A 27151-nucleotide genomic window follows, 5' to 3' on the forward strand; every position below is an offset into this window, starting at 1 on the left:
ATACATGATTAAAATTGTATTAAATTTTAATTTTAAATTTGTTTAACAATCATGTGAATATTATTTTATATTGAGATTGAGTAAAATGCTTTTTAATGTTTTTTACCCTTCTCCATTTGTTTGTTTTGACAGAAAATGTATGATTAATTTACAGTATTTAAAGAACATTTTATTGATATATCCAGAAAATTAATGAATATTTAAGATTATAATTAAGGAAAGATACAACCACAAAAACTGAAATATTGTTATTAAGATTCTCTTTGGGTGATATGTTGTCATATTTACTGTGAATTAATTGAACTTCCAACAATGGCCACCTGTCAGCCATTTTATCAGAATTTTTGTTTTTGGAGAGAAATGAGTACAGAATAACCTCCAAAAAATGCATATTTTTTATATTTGTCAGTGGCTGATGTTCTGAGATCTGACTGTATTTATAAATTGTCATTATTTCAAACAAACATCAAAATTTTTCAGCATGAATTCACTTAAATTTCGTTATTTGATGATTTTGTTAAATAAAATTAATAATGACTATGTAATGCAATAATTTGTTTCAACATGAAGAAATTTAAAATGAAACTTTTCAGAGATGACTTGTGTTACTTAACAGTGATTCAATAATTTTATGAAACAAAAACTTATATAAACAATATATTTATTTCTATCCAAACATTTGCAAGAAAATCTATATACAAAATAGGAAACTGTTTCTAAGCCAGGAATGTATACTTGTAAATAATGTTTAATTCACTGATTTAGACTTTAAATGATTATCATCCACATACAACAACAACATATAAAATGATTACATTGGAATTATTTGTTCAGATATACATAGTAAATTAACAACATCAACAAGCTTCTTAATTGTTTCAACAAATCACAGTAATCTTCAGCCCTGTATTTTTGCTCTGACAGTCCATTTTATAATTAAAAATATGTAATATGGTGAAATTTTTCTTTTTTTTTTCTTCTTTTGATTTTTAAATTTATATTAAGTATACTTTCTGCAATAACTTTTTCTTAACAAAATAAAACAGAACATTTTATTATATGTTCTTAAATAGAACAATAAATAATTTATCACTATATTACATTTCATATGAGTTTGTTAAGGATTGATAAATCCATATACACACATATATATATTGTATGTATATATCTATACATAATATAATATATATTAAGTAACCTCACATCAGCTGTAGCAATCAATATTTTCATGCTGTGGCAAGTAGTTCTTGTTATTTTCACAAGAATATATACGATATCAAAAGATTCTGCCCATTGCCACTAGCAATGATAATTCGGTCTGCTCGAGTTCCATCATCTGTGTTGTAGTTTGGCAGAGATTTCTAGAATGGACCCGACATTTTGAATTTTCCTTACAAAGAGTATTAAAGATTTTATTTCCACTTGGATATTAAGCTTCAAAGGCACTTTAAGTCCTTAAAATTGCTTTTTATATAATTTTCTAAATATTAAAAAGAAAAAGCAATTAAGAACACATGTACCAACATCAGATGTGCAACTAGAAACATTTAAACATACCTAGCTATCTATCTGACCATGTCTGTCAAGGGAATCAATAGTGTCATTACTAGAGCTGTGAACTAGATCGGAATACTCGTCAAATTGTCTTTGTTTTTTGCGAACGTTCCAGTGTAGACATTCAGCTAAGCTGTCAAACCAATCGCTGATCTGATCCTGAGCACATATGGAAGGAACAGGATATATAGAAGTGGTCACTCTTAAACTACATTTTGAAATACAAAAAGTAAATATTATGGCTCAACGAAAAAGTTTGCTTTGATATATTAAATGTATTTGTTATTTTAACTTTTAATTTTAATCAGTATATTTATAAAATTATTTTATTAAACATTAAATACAATAATAAATTATTAAACAAAAATATACAAAAACCATCACATAAGCAAAGTTTAGAAGAGCAGACAAAGACAACACAAACAAACAACATGCAGCTTTATAATTAAGTAAAATAATTAAAATAAGGTTCAGTGAAAGTAATAGTTGCAACTTAAATATAAACGTCAAAATAACACAAGAACAAAGCACAAACCTATCGCCCATCTTCAACTCTTGCTGATGACGGCCATCAAAAGAGACCCATGCAGTGTTTCTAGCATCAGGCGAAACCATAATCTGTGAAATTTAACAGAAAGAGACAACGACAAATTAACATGCATAAAGACATGCAGACACAAGTAGCACAGGTGAATGTGCTACAGACGTACCTATCACCGTGATGGAGTGCTTGTCGTTTACGACCATCAAACGATACCCATGCCACATTATTTGACTTTGGGGGAACCGAGATCTATAGTAAAAAATTAAATTCCGTTCATCTTTGACCGTTTAAAAATTTTGCATTACTTTCACTTTCCACTTTTGGCTTTATAATTCAGATGTTTGTTTTTATAAGCCTGAATTTAATGACTGATACATACAGGCTATATAGATACATTTAGAATCTTGAAATCCCAGGATTTTTGCCAAATTGTGATCATTTTAAATCATTTATTACTGAATTTTTCAACATTTCTCAAAGTCCAAAGCTAATTGGGAAAGAATAATTCTATTTGAATATATTATAGCGATTTTATTTATATTGAATTATGTATACTAGGGATGTAAAAAACAATATATTTATTCTTATAATGGGAAAAATTAATGATTATTAGAAAACTGATCCAAATATCTACAATACATGTGAAATAACTGGATCTGTGTGCAATGTTTATATAATCTTGCTTGAATGGAATTAATTTTATCTGAAAATATTTTATTTAATACCAAATATTATTTTAAAAATTATTTAACGTAAGAGTTAAATTGCATCCGACTAACTTATCTGTTTCTCTTATGTCTGTATTCACAACCAAGGATCAAAAGTTAGAGTTAACCAATTAACATTTGATTTGATGTTAAAGATAAGAAGGGCTATCCGTTATAACGCAGACTTAACCCTGTAGGAAACGGAAAGAAGAAATTAGGAAAGTAAGAAGTTAGGTAGAAGAGGAAACACAGGGAGATAGAAAAGTGTGAAAAGAAACTACCGGAGCCCCCCACGAAACAAATGAGAACATTATTAGTGTTGCCGAGCATGCTACGGGGCACTTCCCCGTCCACATATCGGTTTTGCAGTCAACCAATTAACATTCACATAATAAAAGTAAAGTAAATGGTTAACTTATAACACTTGATCCTTGGTCATGAATAAAGCTCTTGAAGTCATATTTCTAGATCTGTAACATTTTCAAATCCATAACAAAATTCATTACAAAACTGAATTAATAATTTTAATTGACATGCTTGTTAATATAATTATCTTATTAAAGTATTAAATAATATTCTTTAAATTCCTTGAAGTTCAAATTTTTTGAATATCAATTTGTGAGAAAGTACATGCAGAATTTCTACATATATAATCATTTATAAAAAATTCACTGCTTTCACATTGAAATCAATTATTTTATATATGATTCAAAGAATACGGATAAGTAATTCGGACAACATACATTAATGCTTTATAAACTACAGAATGTTAATTAATAAGTATTTATACCTTCAATTCTACTCCTGCTGGAACAACAATAGGCCTAAATGATAATGAATGAGGACAAATGGGAGTAACCATGATAGCAGGTACACTTGGGTGGATCATGGATGCACCAGCTGCAACTGCATAAGCTGTGCTGCCAGTTGGTGTGGAAACTATTAATCCTGTTAAAAAGTACATTTTATTAAGTTAAGCAAAAGACAGTTTTAAATATTGTTATATAGAAATACTAAAATATTTATGTATTTTTAATTTTTTTGATGTAACAACAATAAAATCTAATCTCTGTCATGAAAATTTTAACACACATTCGCTCTGTCAAAGATGTTAAAGCATATTTCATTATTTTTAAAAAATTTTTTATATACGATACATATATCTAAAAAAACTTTCATTTCAAAAAGAAATTTATATATATTTATGTATTTCTTCCTGAACTGAAAGTTTTTGGAAGATTCTTGGTAGCCTACATTAAAAACTGTAAAGTGAAAATGTCTATTAACTGGTTGGTAACAGCTAAAAGCACTTAAGAGTCATATTTATAAAACAGATTTACAAATCAATAAATACACCATTTTATTTAAACATAAAAAAGTAATTGAAGAATAATTGTTCAAAATTCAGCGGCCGGATGGCCGAGCGGTCAAGGTTAGCAGCCTGCCGCCCTGGGGACCCAGGATCGAATCCGGACGGGTCGAAAAATCCCCAGGAATTTTTCGGGGGTGGTCCGTCTGGATATGTCGGTCCCCGTCCCTCACCACCCGGCCGCCCCATTGTGGGCCTGGCCAAACCCATAATGGGCTTGCTATTAGAGGCCCTCTTAGTGCCCACTGGGCGGAAAGAGTTACAAAAAAAAAAAAAAAAAAAATTGTTCAAAATTTATGATACCTATTGCTTAAAAACTTTAAACTTTCAAATTCTACAAATTAGCATACTATCAATTTAATATTCTAGTACTAAAATAATATTTGTAGTATTTCATAATTATACTTTAATTAGTATAAATGATTACATTTTATATATATATATACAGGCAGTCCTCTACTTACAAACATTCGACTTACGAACTTTCGAAGTTATGAACAAAGCCGACAGATGGCAGGTTAAAGTGCAGTTGGTTAGTTTTTATGTATAGTCAAGTTTATTTTTGAAGTTTTACGTTAAAACATTTACAGTACATACATATGTACATTTGTAGTTGTTTTAAATGAGTAATTTTAATAAATAATGTACTGTACACGTGATTGATTTGAATTTACACTTCCCTTTAACAATCTTAATTCAACATTATTCAAGTAGCCTAAACATTACATAATTGTAAAAACAACGTTGTATTTGAGTTTTTGCGCCAAACATTGTCTTTTCAAGTTACAAACTCTTCGACTTGCGAATGACTGCTACAAACGGATTAAGTTCATAAGTAGAGTACTTACTGTATACACACACATATATACACATCATATGACTTAATAAAAGATTTTCATTGTTATGATTGTTATATATTTTCTGACAAATATTCCATTTGGTTCATTTAAATATTTGCAATAATTCAAGTAATTAAATTTTCTTTCAATAAAATTATTCTCTATAATATTTTCTCTTATAAACAATTTTTTTGTTTCAATATACAAAATCGTATCGTAACAATTTTAAAAAATTGCCAGTACGAATTTACTTTTACAAAAAAATATATTTCTTGAGACTATATATACAGGATAGTCAATTTCATTCGGTCCCTTCACACGCTGTTGAGGTAGTAATAATTCCACGACAGAGTTGACCTTTTATTGTAGGCTACTCGTCCACCATACAATGCAATTGACTCATCCTGTATGTATAGTCTCAAAAAATATATTTTTTTGTAAATGTATTGTAACAATATTTTGCACAAAACATTAATACAAATAAAAAAAATTTTGTGTAATGTTTCATGCAAAAAATATATATCTTTATATAAGTTTGAAAAGTGTTTTCTATATGCAGTATATCTCAGAAAGGACTGCCAGGTTTTATCTTTGATCCTAATAGATACAGAAATTAGAAACTCTGGGTATATTAATAGATCTAAAAACTGCATTTTTGCATGTTATTTTCATAATTTAGCTTTTGAACTTTATTTTGAACATATCTTGTGGAACAAGGTTTTAAAAGGTTTTTAATGCTGAATCCAATGATGTAATCAGATTTGAAATCAAAGTACCTGTAGAACCTTAACTACTAGTTTATTATTAAAAATGCAAATAAAATGTTTTCACTGAAAAGTTCTCTTAAAATAATAAGATACTACTGAGAAACATTAAAAATCATGTTTACCATGAGTTTTTCTAATGGAATTCATTTTGTTCGACAATGTTTCACATTAAAAACAGTCACATACTAAGTTAAAAATAATCTTGAAACAGTGTTTAGATTTAATCCTACATAAACCATTTTATTATATTAGACCTTGTTTATTTTCTTCTGTCTCTAATTTCATTTTCATATTATACAGGGTGATTCAGAACTCAGACAAACTTTAAGGAGTGGTAGAGCACATGACAAAAAACATTTTTTGTATAGGAAAGTATGGGCACAAGTGATGAGTTGCGGCACAAACACAAGAAAGAACATTTGAAAGAAACATAAATTGTTTACTTACAGCATTGTTGACAAGTGCATCTTTACAGCGATGTTTACAATAATTGCTCAAAATTGCATCCACCAACAGTAATACATGCTTGGCCTCAATACATCACTTGTGCCCATACTTTCATATACAAAAAAAGTTTTTTGTCATGTGTTCTATTACCCCTTAAAGTTTGTCCCATGAGTTCTGAATCACACTGTATAAAAGTTTCATTTTCTATGAAATTAGGAAACAAAACAACCAAGGTGTATTGTGTTAAAATTTTTTACATACAATTTAATCTAAACACTGTCAGAGGTTTTCTTAATTCAGTACCTTGCTGTTTTTGAATATAAATCATTGTCAAACATTATTTACATTTTCACAGAGCTAGTAGTTAAGATTTTATAGATTCTTTGTTTGATTCCAAATCTGATTATACCACTGGATTCAATACTAAAATCCCTTTAAAACCACATTCTGGAAGATATGATTTCTCATTTAAAATCTTAAGATTACAATAATTTAATTTGATATTTAAAGTTCAAAGATTAAATTATCAAAATAGCATGCAAAACTGCATTTTTCATGCTATTTTCATTTATCAACATACCCAGACACAGACATCTTTCAAATGTCTGTGTCTCTTATGAGCAGAAATATAAATCTCACACAGCCTTGACAAGAAACAGATGAAATAAATAAATTGAATTATAGCTTAAGTAAAATTTTTATGTATCTTATCCAAGATAAGCGAAAAGAAAACAAATGATATGAGATGAGAACGAGATGATCTTGATTAACTAGTACATTCTTATCTGTTCATATCCTGTTTGCTAATATTTGCTAACAATGTGTGTACAGGTGTCTTTTTATAATAATGTTGAAAGTTAGATAACTGAAGTATATAAAATTGTAATAAAATAATTCACATTTTTAACGTTTAAACAACCAAACTACATTAAAACTATTAGAAAATCCATTAGAAATTTTACTACATAAACAACAGATAGCAAAAATTAATCATTTTGCAAATAAAAACAATATGAAGATTTTTGTTTATCTCAATTATAATTATTATCAAAACTGATAGTTAATAAAATATATAAAGTTATGATTTTAAAGTACTTTACATTTTTTTAAACTAATATTTCATTGTCAAAAATGATTTGTCTGACAGAATGATCCCACTATTACAACTTATAACAGAAACTTTAATTTTACAGAGATCCAACTATAATACATTTATTATAGGAGTATAAAAAATAATTATTACAACTGATTCTTTACCAGTATATCAATTAAATAAATTTATATATTTACTATTATTCTTTGCTACATATAAAATTTTATTATAAAATATTACCATAGAAATTTATTTAATAATACTTACCATCACCTTGTACTGTTGTGATATGTTTTCCATCTAAATAGAGATCAATATTGGATAAGTAAGGTGATGGTCCTCTATCAACTACTACTTCATTTAACACCTACAGAAATATAAAGTTAAAATTGTTATTCATTGATAAATCAATTAAATCATTTTAAATCAATCAAAATTAAATCATATTTTAAAAAAATGTTTAAAATATTGCAAAAAATGAATATTTAAATTTATTTTTTTTTAAATTACACAATATAATTAAAAGGTAAAGCAAATTATTTTTCTTACTAATTTTATGTAATTTTTACTTTTATAATTAATTAAATTTACATTTATTTTTATATTTTAATATGATCTTTAAAATAATAATTAATAATAATAGATGGACCAAAGTCCAAAAGTACTTTAAAAAACAGAAATAAATAGATTTAAGTTTATAGTCCATTAAAACAAATATTTTTATTGTACCTTAAATTTGTGAAATGTTTTTATATACTGTATATCAGAAATACTTTTTTTATTTGGCTGCTTTCAGGTAATACCTGATTATCATTTATTATCTTGTTTAGCCTAAGAATTATTCATTCATTTTAGAGACTACCATTTTGAAGATTTTGAAAATGCATTCGTTTGTTATATGATTTCCATATTTTCAAAAATTATTTGAACATTAGGAATATTAAAGTACAAGAATATTTAATACAAATTTGTAATATTTCTGCTGACTGAATGTTTATTAGCCTTGGAATGTTTGCATATAAATTTAATTCCTTACTGAAATATTAAATTTTAATCTGTCATATGAGAAACAACCTTCTCAATAACTTAAAATGCTTATTTTCAGATGCCTTACTGTAATTTCATCTACTAATAAAATTTTAACTTTCAGTAAATTGGAAAATATTAATAACATTACAGTTTTAACTTATTTTTATAAAATTCAACCATACAAAATTTATAAGCAAGGATAAATATAAAATCATTAAATAATTGATTTCTTTATGAAATAACACAGATGTCAGTTGAGAGAAAATCATAACTTTAATTTTTTAATTTTGGAATATGTTTTATGAAAGAGTATCATTATTTTTTAAGTATAAAAATATAAATATTTCAAGTTCCAAAAACAATCTGAACAACTTTGCTTAAATATTGGTTAATCTACATGAAATATGAAAGAGATTATGTAAAGAATGAAGTATATTAAATTAGAAATAAATTTTGTTCTTGTTTTGGTTGAAGTTTGATATCTTACACTGACCTTGTATATAAATATGGAGGAATTACTTTTTGAATATTTAAGGTATTTTCTTATTGAAAGTTAATACAAAGGATTTTAAATGTCAAGATATTTTTACTATTAGCACAAATTCAAAAATTTTAAAATATTCAATAGTATATAATGCATATTATTTTATACAATGGCATCCTTCAACCCAGCATCGTCGGGAACAAACGTGGTACGGGGTTATCAAATATGCCACTTTATTGGACAGTGGAAGTTTTTTGATCCCCTGAACACAATTTTACATAACTTTGTGTAAAACTGTACAAATCTAAAATGGAGTGCTAAACAATCATAAAAAAAAGGATTTGTACAGTTTTACAGTTTTCAGGTTATTCCTACCCTTGGTTGGCATGAAACAAGAACACACTATTCTTACTTTATGCTTTGTATACTTTTATTGTATATAAATACAGTCAAACTCTAATAATCAAAATACATGAACAGTAATATACTGTAGCTTTTTCTGTAATAATTCCATTTATTCCAAATATGCTAAATATTTCTGCTTCTCATATCAAACTCATGCACTAATGTCTTTGGAAAAATCTTTACAAAAATCATGTATGAGCTAAACTAGTTTTACCTGGCACAAAATCATGCAATCTTGGCATTTTTATCTCTAAAAGGAGAACCCATGCCTCTTTCCAAGAACTGTACGTTTTGAGCACTTTTACACAAAAACCTTAACTCCAAACATACCCAATGCATTGTTAACCAACTCCCAATGATGAGCTTGACATGCTGGCTTATAGGGTTTGCTGGCATACCAGATACCAGATTGAAATTTCACTGTCATACTAAATATATGTTTTTAATCCTGATTGAAAGAATTTTTCCCGCTATTATGCAACTTTTTTTAATAAATAGATATTTATTTTAAAGAAATTAAAAATCACATAAAAAACATTAAACATAGTTCTAAAATTTTAAATTTTAGATTAAAAACATTTGCTTTTGAAAACTGTTTGTAAAATAAGATTTGTTTTACGGGGTGTCTATAATTAAACCACTTTAGACCACTCTGGAGACAAAATTGTTAGAAATTGATGAAATTTTGTAGGCACTTTTATCTCGATATGGGAAAACTTTGGACAGTTTCAAAAATAGTTACAATTTTTGCCACTATAAGGTTTATAACAGTCAGTATTGCAGCAGCATCATAGAACAACAGCATTGTAAAGACATGCTGCAAACTTTTGTCATCCCTAAACTACAATAAAGAGAATGTTTCAGTAACATCATATCCACTTTATAATCATTATGAGAGATGGTCTAACAAATTCAGTGCTGTAACTAGCTTTTCATGTGCCCTGTACAAGTTTTTATATTTGGCTCCTCCTTTATTTTTGGAAGAATTATAAAAAAACAAATGCAATGGAAATGGTCAGTTATTTTTTAACTTTAACCAAAAATATTACAGAATCAACTTTCATGGCAGCAAAATTTAAATTTGAAAATAAAAATATAATACTAATCATTCTTACACCCCATTTCAGGCTCCCCTTTGTCCTAAGCCCTGAGCTTGTGCATATTTGCACCTGCTAATTTGCCTTATTGGCATTGAACACATTTCCAATGCACTTTGCCTGCTTATTCACCCGATCTTCTACCTTGTAACTTCTGGTTATAGGACTATTTGAAAAGTGGGTTTGTACAGGTGGATTTATAGATTTATCAGAACTAAAAAAGTAAATTGAAAGAGAAATGAGTTTTGTTATTCCTGACATATTGCACTTGGCTGTTTCTAATTTGATAACTCAATTGCAATACGTGACTGAGTGACAGAAAGCATGTTGAACAGTTTCTCTGATGTTGCTGTAACAGTGGCATCATTATAAATCACTAGTGGTGAAAATTATAACTATATTTGAAATACTGTCCATAATTTTCTCATGTCAATAAAAATGCACCTACATAATTTTATCAATCTCTCTTTAATAGCTTTGTCTCCAGAGTGACATAAAGTAGTACACTTTAATTATAGACATTCTGTATTATCCACAATACAGTACATCAAATTTTGCATATTACTGAAAATAAAAAATGATGCTTTTTATTTGATATTTTTTCTTACTTTTTGTTACAACAATTGACAATATTTTATTTCTATACTGATTCCTACTAAAAAATAATTTTAAAATTACAGGATTAGCCCAGGTTACAACCATCTCGCAATAAAATAAACCACTGATATGATCATCATATATTTATACTTCTACCATGATCCAATTAAGCTATCCCTGATACAATGCTTCAGCCATTCCAAGTGTTGCCACCTATCCAGTTTTGCATTGTGTGTTCAGAAACAGTCTGATAATTTAATTAGCAAGTTATTTATAACAACATTTTAGGGTATGGATCCAGAAAATGAGCCTTGAAGATACCCTTTATTTAAGGGAGCAGGTTTTTTTTTTTTAACAAAGCCCAATTTAAGCTCAGCTTTTCTGTCTTTTAAGAAATCCTTGAGCAAATAGAAAATAATATGTGATACTTTGGTATCTCCGATAAGTTTTAAAATTGAGGACCACCATACATTGTCGAGTTGCTTTTGATATCTAGAAATATTAATAGAGACATCTCTCTTTGGTGTAGAGTATCAAACAATTTAACAAAGGCATCCTCTGCACAATGCTGAAACATGAAACCATATTTGTCAATGCTCAAAAACTTTCCATGAGGTGAAACTTTCTTTAAATAAAAAAAAATTATATGGAAAATGACAATTCACAATACAACTAATATTTTATGGAATGCATTACATACATAACCTGAAGTTTGCCTATATTATTATTATGAATCTTTGAATAATACTACTACTTTCCTATATCTTGAAAACAATTGGGTTGACTAAAAAGCTTTTAAACATGTAAGTATAAAATGTATTTTAATTAGATGTAATTAAGTTTGCAAAACTTACCAAAAAATTTGTTAATGGCTTATTACTTTTTTCACTGCCATCAGATTTACGAACAATGATGCATCTAAGTCGACTCCTTAATGTTAAGGCAGCATGTCCTAAATAATTATTTCATAATTTACACAAAAATTAAAATTTATAATTTTTGATGTAATTATTTTCATATAAAATCAGAAAATAGATCTATCTTCTAATTAATACCTTCTAACACATTAGTGACTTGCTCTTGAAAATTATCAAATTCAAAAGGAGTTAAGAAACCTAAAGAACCCAAATGGAAAGCCATGACAGGAGGAACACTTTGCTGAAATAAAATAAATAGTTTAATTACTTTATATTAAATTTTAGGTTTAAATAACTTATATTTATATTAAGAAAAATTGTTTAAGTTTTTAAAAAGTTTTTAAAATATCCTAACCATTAAAGAAATATTAAATCACAATTTAAAACTGATAATCCTATTTTTTCAAATACATAAAAGTCACAAAATCTGATCTGCTTATCTGTACCAATCTCATACTGTTTGATTTAAGGGAAAAAAAGCATGATAAAAATGCATAATTCTTTTAATATTAGATCTATTTCAAATAGAAATTGTTGTTTAATTGCAGGTCTGATAATAGGGCATGCACAATTTTTTTATTGGAAAGACAAGTTGTGCCATTTACTGGTCATTGGCCAATGGCCAAGGTAGCTTCTATGAAGCCTTGCATTGTCAAATACTAACAAAACTTGCAAATATGTGCAAGTTTTGTCAGTACCAGATGAGTAAGAATGTAATTTGTTTTGTATGTTTCTGTATATGGTTCCAGTTTTCATTGTAACATCAAGCAGGTATCAAACTTTGTGTCATGCTTGACAAAAGTGTAATGGAAACCTACAAAATGATCTGATTCTTAAATAGGGTAGCTGTATTCTCTTCTACAATATAAGAGAAAATTGAAGAGTAAGTTGTGTGTGGTTAAACTGTTGGATATTTGTTTGCTGTAGGAAATACTATACCTGACATAAAGGATTATAGAGTTAAACTAACTACAAAATGATGAAAGTGGCATACAGGAGAATGAATCATGTGCAGTAACATCTGATTCAAGGATGGCTGGCAGTTTTTTACAAGACAAGAGAAATGATTGTATTTAAATGATTCAAATGAATAGAAAAGCACAAGCTATGCACTTCATGCTGAGGATCTGCAACTGATCCTTTGTGCAATAGATAAACATTCAAATATCAATAAAGACATCATTCTACCATTATTAACAAAGATTTGAAGTGCAAAAAGATTTATGCCTTCTTTGAACAGAAGAAAAAACATCTAACTATTGCCATGATTTTGTTGAAACCACAGAGATCAAGAATTTTTTTAAATGACTGCATATGGTGATGAAACATGGTGTTTCATGTATGATCCACAAACAAAAACAGTGATCTGCATGGGTGAGCTCAGGTAAACAAAAACCACTGAAAGTGTGGCAACAAAAATCAAGGTTAATTGATTCTTGGACTTGATTCACCATGATTTTGTGCCTCCTGGTCAAACTGCAAATTCCTCAATTTATTTAGAGGTTTCAAAATGAGTCTGAAATAATTGGGATGCATCATGCATGATTTGTGCATTTCTGAAAATTAGTGTCTCTTACACAACAATGCACCTGGCAAATATACCACAACTGTCTTGAAGTTTTTGGCAAATAACAGGTCATGGTAATCCACCACTCTCTGTATTCATCTGATCTGGTTCTAGCAGACATTACACATAACAGGAGAATTTTTTGACAATGTACTTGTGATTCAAGAGAATATAATGAATGTGTCAGCTAAAGTCAATTCTGGAAGAGGAGTATTATATCTCCCAATCAATGTACTGCCAATCTAATGTGTGTATCAAGGAGAGAGAAGATTATATAGAAGCCTGATGTGAATAGAAGCTGACATCTGAATTCATTGATTTTTTAAAAAATTTTTATCTGTGAACTTTTCAGACATACTGTTTATTATAAAAATTATTTTATTAATTTTACTGAATAAAATTATAAATAAATACAAATGTTTCTAAATGCACTTTATTACTTGGCACTGAAATGCATAATTAACAATAATAAATCAGTCTTTCTAGAATATTTGCCACTTACTTGTTTATATTACACATGTTTTTAGATTAAAAAAAAAAAAAAAAATTATAATTATATTTGATAATCCTAATTTAATAATAACAGAAGAAGAATTATAATGTACCTGAAATAAAGAAGAAGCATATAAAAGTGTTCCATCTCCTCCAAGACATATAATGAAATCAATTTTGTCTGTGAGATCATCAGTACCTTTTAACAAATATAATATTAAAATGTAAAAGAATTAATATTAGAATAACTTATCTTTTATGTGTATTAGTAGTAAATACAGTAGAGCGTCGTTTATCCGAATCAATTGGGGACTGGGTTGTTCAGGTAACTTATTTTTCGGATAACTGATTATATACAAAAAAATATATTAACCTATCCCTTGTTGCAATTTTTCTCCGTTGCGTGTCGCTTTGTGTTGAAATTTCATTGATTTTAAGCCTAACGAAAATTTTTATAATAATAATCGTGGCTATTGTATTGTTAAAAATTATTTCTTAATATATATAAAAATATATATATATATATATATATACACTTTAGAAGTTAATCTAGTATCAAAAACGTTCTATTCAGCACGACACAGTCTGACTGGAAAGTTTTCAGTTAACCGACGTTTCGGATGATCGGCTTTCGAATAAACGACGCTCTACTGTAATAATAATGATAAAACTATTATCAACCTTCTTTGAAAGTTGATAATTTATCCTTAATAGGGATGAACATTTGGTTACTAAGAAGATGAACATCTTCAAGAACAGAAGCTTCAACAAATACAACCATATGTTTTTCCTGTAATAAAAATAATTATTAATACATTTTTATATTTTAATGAAATATTGAAAATCTAATATGTATTGAAAATGTTACATATTTCAATATAGTTTCAATGAGAATATTTACTAAACATTACTCACATATAAAAGCCATTTTACTAAATCAATAAATGGTTGAATAACTGATGTGTCATGGACTTTCTTAATCACTAAAACAGTAAGAGGTGGTTTGTTCCACGTCAGTCGTTGACTGGCAGGATCTTGAATGGTCCTGTTTAAAATATTACATCTAAATTTAATATATGTATAATGCATAATATGGAATTTTAAACATTTAAATATAAACTTATACTTTCAATAAGATAAAAATACAACTTTAAAGCAAATATTAAGGGATACATTATATATAAATAAAATTTTAACTTCTAATTTCATACAAATTTAATAATAATAAAAAAGCCTTTAAAATTTATATAAATAAATAAACATACATATATTTACATATTCTTTATTTGCTCTATACTTAGTTTTACTTAACTAAATCCCTATATAATTTTAGGTCAAGATTAAATAAAAACAAAGGCCTTAAAATTAAAGAATGATCGTCTTTAACCTCTTAACATGAACTATTGAGAAAATGCAGTTTAAAAATGCAATGTCTTTAACCTTATTAAACCAGAAAGTAATGGCCACTGACATACTTTAAGCCAATAAGAAAAATATACTATTATAGAAAAAATAAAATAGATGAAAAAATTCTAAGTAATGAATCTCATATTTTTCTATATTTATCTATATTTATAAATTAATATTTGAATTAGTAATTTGAAAATTATTTCTTGAAAACATGAATTAAGAGTTTTGTTTATGCTTTTGTGTACTTACATTGCATTATTTTGAATAATTTAGGATTAAATTAAGATAAACAATTTTTGTTTTTATAGTTCTTTTATTTTTAAACAACAAATATAAAATTCTCTAAATTCATTTTCTAACAAAAAATTTATCTTGAACATCTATAATGAAATAATATTTTATTATTTCATTATAATAGTTACCTTTTAACAAGTTCATCAAAAGATTGAAAATTTGATTAAAGCCAATTTAAAATTTTGTTGTTAAATTTCCTTGACCTAATTTGCACAGAAATGAATTAATTTGGATAATTAAAGATTTAAATCCCTTTGCAGTTTTTGATATGATTTAAATTATACAGTCTGTGGTCTATATTGTAACTTTATCAACTATTACAATTGGATTCAAATCTGCTTTTAGTGCTTTTGAAACACAAACTACTTCAATTGTTGCAAAAGTTACAAGAGATCATAATTATGATCTCTTAACTATATAATCAATACCCTGAATATAACTGGTATAAAAATAAAGATATAAAACAGATTTTTAATTTTATGGCATATTTGTACACTTTTCTTTCTTTCAGAATCCATGAATCTGCAATGCTAACAATTTGTTATATTATGTCCTGAATAATTTATATAATAGACTTTATTACATAATCCACTGTCATAAAAAACAAGTACCAAAAAACTTATTTTCATTTGCTTTTGGGTATATTTTAATTTATTTTTAATTATTTTACTAGAAATCTGTATCATTTAGGGTAGATGTACCAGTTTTGGCCAGTGTAGTACCAGTTCTGGCCAGAAAACAAATTTAACTTAAAAATATAATCACAAATAAAACAAACTTTTATCGTTAACTGTGTGAACAGTTAACAATAAAAGTTTGTTTCATTGAACAGATTTGAATATGTGGTGATAATATTTTTAAGTTAAATTAGTTTTCTGGCCAGAACTGGTACACTGGCCAAAACTGGTACATCTACCCTACATCTTACTAGAAGCAAAACAATTTTCTGGCCCTCATAAACACAAATGACCTATAATGGCATCAGGCAGATGATAAGACATATTTTATATAATGTAAATACTGTCCATATTGGGAAAAATATGCAAAATCTTGGATACTTTGAACAGATAAATGATAAACTCATTTCATTAAAAATAAGATAATATATATTATTTTTGAACAAATATATATTTCCCTTTACTTTTTGATATATGATAATATACTTTGATGGTGATTAATTAGGTAGGAATGCTTATCACCCGATAAAATACATTCCAAACCGATAGTTACTTAATAAAGATTTATAGATAATCTTCATACATTTCACGTATCACACAAAACATTCAATTCAAAAATAATAATCGTACAACATTCGGTAACATTAACACATCTTTCAATACGAAGGACGTTTTAATCATTAAATGAATGCCAATGCACTCATAGTATAGCAAATCCCACACAACACGGGAGATACATTCTTAACTTCACAACACACTGGGACGAATATAAAAAGTGTGACTCACGACAACCAATTAACCGGTGTGAAAACGATTAACATTTGAATGACAAACATTTCCATAACCCCTTTCGGACTTCTTTTTAATTCAAAAGTTTTGAATTAAAAAGAAGAGCCCAGAAGGGGTTACGAAAACATTAAAATTTACATGATGCGGAGATACATTCCACGTCACACAAACTGCACCCTAGGTACAAACCGCGAGACGATACAAACGTACGGTGTAAACCCCATATTGTAGGGGTTTACCGTACATTCAAATTATTAAACATAGAGTTAAAAGGTCATACTTACATCACCATGGCTGAGTTTTTCATAATACGGCCACATGGTCCGAAGTGATAGATAGGGCTAGGAGCATTCAAGAGATCTCGTTCGCCTGGTTAGAAAAACGATAACAGGACATAAATTAAACCAAATCAGATGTATAATTGATAATAATATAAGGATAATTATATAAGAAATATGGTTTTTGAATTATCTTACTGTCGAGATATAATGTGAGTGTGAATTTACTCACATTTTCTCGAAACGACTGTGAACTTTCTGTTCTTGAGTCAAATTGCTTTCGTTCAATTGTATACTTTGAGAGTTCTTACAAAAAACGGAATCGGTCGAATCGAACAGATTGGAACACATCCTAGCATCAATACTCATCGACCAACATTCATCTCAAGCTGAATGCACCACTTACACATTTAATGTCGCAAATACTTTCAATTTTCGGCTATTCACGGCGTGACGTAATCGATTCAATAAAAACTCGTCCCCGACCAATCAATATCGGTCGCCATATTGCTTCTCGTAACAGAAAATTTTTGCCAACAAAATATAATTTTTTTGTAACTTTCGTTAATAGTTTTATTATATTTTTAACTTACTTATTAATTAGATAAATAATATATTAAAAATTTTATAAATTTTTTAAAAATTCTTTTGTCTGACGTCACTCGGTTATTCATCCATCCACGCCTTTACTCCATACATAAAATGGATTTTTTTCCGCTTCCTTCTCGCTTTATATAAATTTATACGTTGATATATGCCGTGATAATATAATAAATATAATAAATAATATCGAAGTAGAAGCTGTGTTTTGTTTTCGCTAAACGAACGCTTGTCGATTATTGAGCGCTGCTAACTAAATAAATTGAATAAATTAATTCCTTGGCCAGAACTTTAACTTTAAAAGTAATTTTCTGCGTTAAATACATCTAAAAACACGATAAAATTTTATAGAAAAGGAAAACAAAGTATTGCTAATAACACGTTTCGGAAGATTTCTTCATTTTTATTTCCTCACTTTAATGAATTTAAAAATAAAAAACAAATAAATATTTTAAAATTGATCATTAAATAGTAAAAAAAAAATAAAATAGATCTTTAAAGTTAATATTCTTTGATATTTTTTTATATAAATAAAGAATTTTTATGAATTTATTAAAGTTCTGAGCAATTCAGAAATGTGATAAAATATTGAATGAATTTTCTATTTTTTAAAAATATTTGTATTGAAAATAAACTTTTATCATAAAAATTGTAATTAAAAAAGATAGAAGAAATTTATTAACATAGAAAATTTAGAACAGAAATATATTGAAATAATGTTAAACAATAATAAAATATATCTATGTTAATGTTACTATAAATGCTTAAAATTTCATTGCTTACAAAATTTCCAGCCTATTGTTAAACACAGAGCATGTTATTTTGACTACTGATTTTATTCTGTTTATTATTTTTAAATTATGATTTTTTTTTCTTGAACTATATCGCAAACAAATTATTTATTAATATTTATAATTATATGTATATTAAAATTTGTCTTTTTATGTATTAGGACATAGCATTTTTGCAATTTTAGAAATCAGCTTTTTAAGTGAATTTTTTTGTTTTGAAAAATTCATTTAAAATACTCATTTATTTTTGAAAAGATTATTAGGCCTATATATATTTAAATTTAATGACTGTACAAATACAAGATTTTCCTCGTGAAAATAGCTTCTATTTACTTTAAAAGTAAATTTAATATATATATATTATTTACCGTAAAATAATAATAATGCAAGATAAAAATTTATTTGAAAAAATAAATAATTAAGAAAATTTGATAAATAATCATTAAATTATTTAATCTTAATATCTATATAATAATATTTTTCTGTTAGTTGTATAAAATTATAATTAGGTATATCAATAGATTAATTAGCTAGAGCAGTACTTACCATTTGGAAAGTAACTTAAAGTGACAAGAGAATTGATGGAAGGTAATATTTTAAAAGGTAATAAAAGCGATTGCGAAGTGTTTAAACATTTCAAATGATTTTAATTCGTGTAATTATGCTAATAATTATTAATTATTTTCGCTAGATGATGTCAACAACTCTCAAGCAGAACCCAAAAGAGGTAAAACAAGTAACAGTAAGTTGTTTATTATCGTAATTAATGTTTTTTCCACAATATAAATAACAACGTTAAAAGTCTTTTTTAATTGCATTTATTTTATTTTTTTATTTTTTAACTGCTGTTAACAATTTCGTTTTTAAGTAGGCCTAGTTGCAAAATTTCTTTCATTTATACTATCAAATATAAGCTATTTTTAGGCGCGAGTTTGCTACAATATCGGATTTTTAATCCTATTCACTAATGATTATTGTATCCAAGAACTTACTTAAATGATAATTTAGAATGCATCTTATCTGCGTTGTATCTTTTAATTATTAACGCAAACATTCTGCTATAATAAAATGAAAATATGATAAGGGCGAAGGTAGTAACTGAAGGAGGATATAAAATTAATGAAAAATTCTAGATAACGTATCATTAAAATGATCGAATGATCGTTTTTCTACACAGGGATAGGTTTTACACAATATAAATTGATCTTTTAATGATGATAAACTTCGTACGTAATAGTTTTTCGAATAATAAGTTGAGATGCATTGAAAAAAAAAGAATGAGAAAGTATTACAACATACAGGAAAATTTTATCTAAAAAAATGCTGAATCGAAAACAAGTTAGAAATTAACAAGTTACGCCTCTTTAAAACATGACCTTAAAATTAAATATAGTCTGTTATATAAAACAGGTAAACTGACTATGTAATATAAACATAAAAATAAAAAAAAATTTCGTTTTTTTAAATGCAAAATTTTCCTTAAAACAATTTATAGAAGTGTTCGTGAGTACTACTAATTTTAATCTTAAAAAACAGCACGAATTTATTAAAAATCCTAAAATAATCTATCCAAAACTTCCGACATCCTGAGACTAGCAGCGCGGTCCAAATTTCACTAAACACGTTTGAAACTGTTAAAATATTCTTCAATTCAATCAACACTAACCTTAGGAGTTTTCTGCGATTGATAAGTGACATTGATTTCAATTCGGTTTCTTCTGTTTCATCTGTAAATAATAAAGCTTCCAAGATATCAGGCAGATCTTGACCGTCCATGATATAAGCAAAAATCACCCAGGGCTGAATCTAATAACAATTCATATCTACCAATACTACGAATGAACACTGGGTAATCCAGAACATTCAAACTTAACATATCAGTGACGTCACGGCGTGGACAGTTTCTGCTATCTAACAGGAAAATCCAATAGGGAAATAAGAAACAGTAAAAAATTCTTAGAACGGAATTCTATAGCGAAATTTCATAATGTAAAATATTAAATTTAAAGTAAAATATCCTTATAACTATTTAAGAATTAGTCGAATTAATAATTTGGGTATGAAAGTATAGAGGATGTTAGAACACTTCCAGGGAAGTTCCAGCAGTGACTGATCTGATTATCTCACTAGAGCACGTGACTCGCGGGCCACTTTAGGGATGTTTACACGTGAATGATAATGTGAATGAAGATATTTGAAACTTTAACTGAACCTTTTCTAGATAAGATCATTTGATTATTTTAATGTATGCACGTGAACGTTTCCTTTAACTGTTTCTATAACGAATCGAAGTTCACTTAAGAGAATTAATTACTGTAATAATAATTGCTTCTTTTGTTACGGATTATCGAGTTTATTTTTTATAATAAGTTATAATGATAAGAACCGATGCCATTTCATGTTTTTAGTTATTTTTTTATACATTAAAAATCGCTTAAAGTTAGGGAAGAATTCATTTATTTTACTTTAGAACGTCTTAAAATCGATTGATAATGATAAAATTGAAAATATGCAGTAGGCCTATATTATTACAATTATGGCTTCAAATTTATTATTATTATTAAACTAATTTCTAGATACAAATATTCATTGTGACATCTCAGAAAACTTAATTTATTTTTTGTATATACTTTAAGATAAACTGTAATCCTGATAACTGCTTAACTGATAAGTTTTTATGTAAATTGGTAGATAAAGATGTGCTGATGTAAAAATTAAAAATGATTCAAAGAGGAGAGAGAACCGTCTTCTCAAGTAAATGAAATGACAGTTAATTAGACATGATTGAATATGGGTCTATAAGTTTTTGAGTATGATGGAAGGAGTCGTACTAAATTTACATATTTGGAATTAGCACAAAAACCTAGTTTACATAAACCTATCATTAAACAGAAAATGAGATTGATCTCATATATTTCTAACAAAGTTCCTATTTTATTTATACGTTTGAACCGACCTGAAATTTGGGAAACTTGGGCTCAAACATTCAATCATTCTCTTTTAAAAATTCGTTTGACACATTTTCGTTCTATGAACTGTCTCCTCTTGTCACTCATTCATTTCCGGTATGTCTCATTTCTCGTGCAAGATTTTGTGATCCATAAGTTGGTCTACATAATAGGCTCATTAAAATTAGCATGCCGTATTTATATTTATTAATAATTAGGCCTATCTATTGAATCCCACTTTTCAGAGTTTATATTCTATTTTTAAAAATTCCTTTTGTGTACCCAGTTCTATGAAATCATATTTACCAGTCTATACATGTTCCAAAAATGTTTTACATCTCTCAAAGATCGGAAATCAGCAATTAAACAGCATTTGTAGTCTGGAAATTGCCAATAAAACTGTTGATAGAATGAATATTGTAATGAAACTAAACTTTGAATGGACTTTTGAATACAATGAAATGATAATTTATAAAATTATAAAATACTTAATAAGAATTAGGAGCTGTCACTAATTTGTAGTGAGACTTTTAAAAAATACAACAGGTCTTATAATACGAACATCATGCATTTCGTTAGTGGAAAAAATAAGTTGTATAATTTAAGAAAATTAAGTTAAATTGCCGCAACTGTTAATTTTCTTAAGCAATGCAAAACAAATTAAATGTCAAATTAATCCAAAACAAATTTAAAACAATAATCAAAATGTTATTAGTCGCAAACTATTAAAATATTGTCGTAATATTTAATTCTTTTATGAATTTCTTTATTGCTATTTGTCACAAAATCCACAAATATAAATTTAAAGAGTGAAGAAGATAAAATTAAAGTAAGTAAATCTAATTCTGTTTTTTACAAACAGAATTAGATTTACTTTAATTTAATGGGTTCTAAAAAGATTTTACTTTGAAAAAGCAAAAATATTCTTAATATGAATTATATGAAATATATATATTAATTAAATAAACCATTGAAAACGAAATAAAGAAATATAATCTATAAGTGACCTACATAAATTTTTGAAATCAATAGCCTTCGATGTGAATAAACTGAATTCTAATTCTTACCTTTTAAACTATAAATTTGGCATATAATAATCAAAATTTAATTCGATATTTGTTCTGTTTGAAAGAAATCATTTAAATTTTTACACGAAATAAATAAATTCCACTTATCAATAATACTTCTAACAAGTAAGTTTTTAATAAAAATAATATTTTGTATTTATAAATATTTGTATTTAACTTTGCATTTTTGATATTATAAGCAAATTCTTGATACTTAATGAAGTAAAAACTTACAAAATTATTTGCAAGATTTTTTAGTCTTTGATGTTAAATTAAAATGCAGTAAAGGCAGAATAACTGGTAATTGTATTCATTTGATGTAGTTATTTTCATAAAGAGGTCTTTATACAGGTCATTATTTATATAACTTATCATTAATATATAGTATAAATTTTCATTATATATTTCACAGTATCTGTGTTGCAAGGATTATTTTTCTTTGGTAGTTAAATATGAAACGTAAAATCTTAAAGTTTTTATAATTAAATATTCGACTCTCAGCGCAATCATGCGTTTACTGTGAAGGTTCTAATACAGCGTGACTTATTGTGTTTACATAGTTAGTGATCTTCACTTATCTATTGATAATTCAGACATTGTAAATAATGAAATCTGGTCAATTCACGGTATTAATATTTTCAATGTTAATTAAAATATTAATAAACAATAATATTATTTAAAACCGAGCTTTTAAGCTAGCATGTGTAAACTTTTTACAACACACTTTAATATGGCCTTGCTCACGGTGAAAGTGAATATTTACATTGCATCCCGTGCAAAGGATTTTTAAACGGGTTGAATTTTAAGAAACACGTTATTTTTCAAACAATAATTTATTAGTTTTTACAATTTAGGTAAATAGAAACAGAATATAGTAGACTAAAAAACTGAACGCATTCGCGCTAACGCTGGGCCCCCACTGGCTTTATGAGGGCTCAGGAAAATTTGAATTAAGGGGCCCCACGTACAGTGTTGACTTCAAATATTTTTATTCAAAGAATTTTTGGGAGAATCCGCGGGTTCCTCATTCGCGTTTTAACGCGATTTCATGGCAGGTAAGTTTTGCATTGCGTCAGTGCACCCTGCGTATGCGCCACACTGACAATATAGGGTTTAGATATGGCCAAAATTTAAATTTTGATATTCTTACTACAGTATAGAAGATTGGTGGGGCTTAGAGCAATTGCATTTTTTGCCCAAAAGATAATGCGTCACTGATTGAACGGCTCCAAAATAAACACAATGCACTGTTTTATTAACATAGTAACATTTTTCTGTTTGAATTGACAAATGAAAGAGGTTAAACTCCCAAAATCCTTTGTTCACGAACTTGTTTCATAGCATATATTAGTCTACGAAAATGATATCTTAAACTGAAGAATGGATCTATTCATGTTTTAAAATAAAGCCTAATCACTAAACTAATAAATGTTATGGAATGAACTATATACAGTATAAGCCTATATATATATTTTCAGACCAGTTGATCCTAAATATAAATCTCTTGCTGAATATAACTCCTGAATACAGATCTATTCGGCCACATGAATAAGTTGTTATCTTAATCCTATATATGAAGTAAACGAGAACTTACAAATAACCTGTTTTCTATTCCTGAATGTGAATCGATAGTAAACTGATCATTATCTATAGTAGGAACATGTATACATATGAGTATCATTAATTTATAAATAAAAAAAAGTTTGGTTGACAACTTTTAGATGAAACATTTAGCTGCCATGTTTTGTGATAGTAAAATAATTATTAATAATTTATTACGCGCATTAAATCATACGTAACAAATACATTTCTTCCTTAATTCAATGTGACTTTTCAATTTTCAGAATAAAGTATCCTTGAAACGAATGAATGAGTCTTGCATATGAATACCTCATAAACATGAATGTGTATAATCTACATGGGGAAAATCAGGATAACATCATATCTCTTTCCTCATAAACAAATCCAAGATTATACATTAGACGGGAAATCTCATTCTTTTCATTTTAATAATGTTTTCAGTTAAATAATTCTAAATTTAAGTTTTTGTCATTAAAATTGTTCTTAATGAAAAACGCACGTTAAAAAATCTATAGTGTTTATAATTGTAAAAAAAATGTATTCATAATATGTATAATTGTACAATAATCTATAACTTTGTAGTCTAAATTAGTGGGTATACACTACTTTAGTACTATATTTTATTTACTAATTAACACTAATACTAATTTATACTATATAGTTTAATACTATTAGTGTGTATACACTAATTTAATACTTTAAATAATACTATAATTTGAATAAAAATACTGCACCGATAAAATTATGGTTAATATTTCATAAAAAATTGATAACGAACGGAATGTAAATTTATAAATGCAATTATGTACATAACTTTGTAAAATTACAATTAAAAAAATCCATTATAACATTATTAATTTTTCAAAAAAACATTTAAACTATAACAGCACCATCTAACGATATAAAATGAAAATAAATTCACGAACAATATTTTACGTAATTAATTTTAATCTATAGTGTACACTATTGTATACACTACAATAATACATTTTGTTACTTTAGCCCGTATATAAATATAATTAAAAATTTATTTTAAGAATATAAAGCTTAAAAATTTAAATAATAATAATAATAATTTTATATAAGGAAAAACGTAGAGGAAAAATGCTAAAAATGAATATTAAATATAAATCTAACCTTTACCATTAAAAATATACTTGATTTTTAAAAAATCTGTGAAGATTCTTCACGTCGGACGTTTCTTTTCAGCCTTAAATCTCATTGTGAATGCAGGAAACGGTAACGATTTGGTTTGACTCGTTATCACGTGATCAAAAACAATTTCCCTTTTCTCAGAAACTATCTCATGAGAGAATATATTAGCATAATTTAAAAATAAAACGAAACACGCGCTTGTATCAAAGTCAAAAATATCTTTTTAAAATGGTTTTTTTTCTCATCTATATACATGTATTTTTGTAACAGAAAATACGCATTTTTTGTTATTTTGAAAATTATAGAGAATAGCGCAGATTTTGGTGGAAAATACTTAGATTTTAAGTGTCTAAGTTCAGGGTATATAGGACACGTTCCTTACCATTTCTCATAAGGGCAATGATAATGATAATGATCAAGTGAGATACAGTATATAAATCTTAAGTTCTCGAGTACATTAAATTACATTACTAAAGGCAAGGTCACGATTCGTAAAATGGATGTTTTGTTCTCACGAAGTGAATTTTTCTCTACTAATTTATTCATATAAACAAAATTAGAAAAAAAAAAAAATAACTTGACACCGATTTAATGAGGACAATCCCCTTTACTTTCAGTTTTACTAGGAAAAATAAGTAAAAATTTTTGACCTTCAAAATCATCAAATGTCGTCATTAAGTGCTTCTGAAAATTATAGAAAAAAGTAATTTTTATTTATTTATTTATTTTTAAATAAATAGGGGGGAGGAAATGTGTTATTTCTGTTATAGCTGCAATATTTTTTGTTTACTCTGATCACATCCTAAGAGGAAGGAAAACAATGTTTTAAAAAGTAAACAGGAATTTATATTGCTGTTTTTGAATACCGTGAAATGCCGTCTTGCACAGGTCTTTCTGTGCAAAATTACTATTTATTAGCAGTTTTGTACAGAAAAACTTGTATAAGACAGAATCTCACGATACCGAAAATTTTTTCCATATGTTTCCGTTTTATTCAGGTTATGTTTAGATAGGTTTTACTGTATTAATAATAGAAATCATTCAATCAATTTTAAATACATTATCTGGAAATCATGATAATTGACATTAAGTTTACTAAATTAAGCTTGAAAACAGGAAATTGTTTAAAACTATATGAGATTTATACACATTTCCCTTCCAAAAAGTACAAAATTATCTAAATTTCAAGCATAATTTATATTAAATGTGAAATTCTATACAATATAATTCGAATAATAAATGAATTTTCCCTATTTCTCGACGATAAACGAGTTCGAAACGTATAATGATATAGTTTTGTACACGTTTTCGGAAATAAACTGACTCTCTTAACTCATAAAATGTATTATTAAATAATAAATTATTACAAATGTTATTATTTTTTATAGAAAAATCGCGAAATACACGCGTAATGTAATAAATTTCGGTATGCGAATGACGAAAACGATTTATTTATTTCTGATTACAGCTGTTTAAATAAATAAATAAGGAAAAAAATCCGGTAAAATGGAATAATTTCTATGAAAATTAATTTTAAAAATTGATGTTACTTTTAAACAGAACAGTTAAGTAACAAAAAATAAAAAAAATCCTGTGAGAAGGAAAACAGATTTTTGAAATAAATGAAAATTGGTTAGAAATTAACCTCGTTAG

The 27151-nt window shown here is 27.0% G+C and overlaps 1 protein-coding gene across 7 annotated transcripts in view; it reads right to left on the minus strand.

The window, feature by feature from the left end:
* Positions 1–644: 644 nt before the first annotated feature.
* The window catches only part of LOC136982831 (NAD kinase-like), a 62304-nt gene continuing 35797 nt past the window's right edge, over positions 645–27151 (minus strand). The window contains exons 2-13 of one of the 7 annotated variants that reach the window (XM_067279361.1): positions 20414–20658; positions 17363–17447; positions 14824–14953; positions 14590–14698; positions 14022–14107; positions 11988–12090; positions 11787–11884; positions 7588–7687; positions 3596–3753; positions 2090–2172; positions 1558–1762; positions 645–1480 (exon numbers count right to left, since the gene is read on the minus strand). In XM_067279361.1, the coding sequence (XP_067135462.1) occupies positions 1558–1762; positions 2090–2172; positions 3596–3753; positions 7588–7687; positions 11787–11884; positions 11988–12090; positions 14022–14107; positions 14590–14698; positions 14824–14953; positions 17363–17385 (1095 nt within the window). In that variant the 5' untranslated portion in view covers positions 17386–17447; positions 20414–20658 and the 3' untranslated portion in view covers positions 645–1480. Of the gene's footprint in view, positions 1481–1557; positions 1763–2089; positions 2173–2264; positions 2802–3595; positions 3754–7587; positions 7688–11786; positions 11885–11987; positions 12091–14021; positions 14108–14589; positions 14699–14823; positions 14954–17362; positions 17448–17588; positions 17915–20413; positions 20659–27151 lie in introns of those variants that run through there. The other 6 variants (XM_067279362.1, XM_067279360.1, XM_067279363.1 and 3 more) reach the window with 6 other exon arrangements.

The sequence above is a fragment of the Centruroides vittatus genome, unplaced genomic scaffold (assembly GCF_030686945.1).
Source record: "Centruroides vittatus isolate TY-2023 unplaced genomic scaffold, ASM3068694v2 contig_864, whole genome shotgun sequence".
In the NCBI taxonomy this organism is placed as follows: domain Eukaryota; kingdom Metazoa; phylum Arthropoda; class Arachnida; order Scorpiones; family Buthidae; genus Centruroides; species Centruroides vittatus.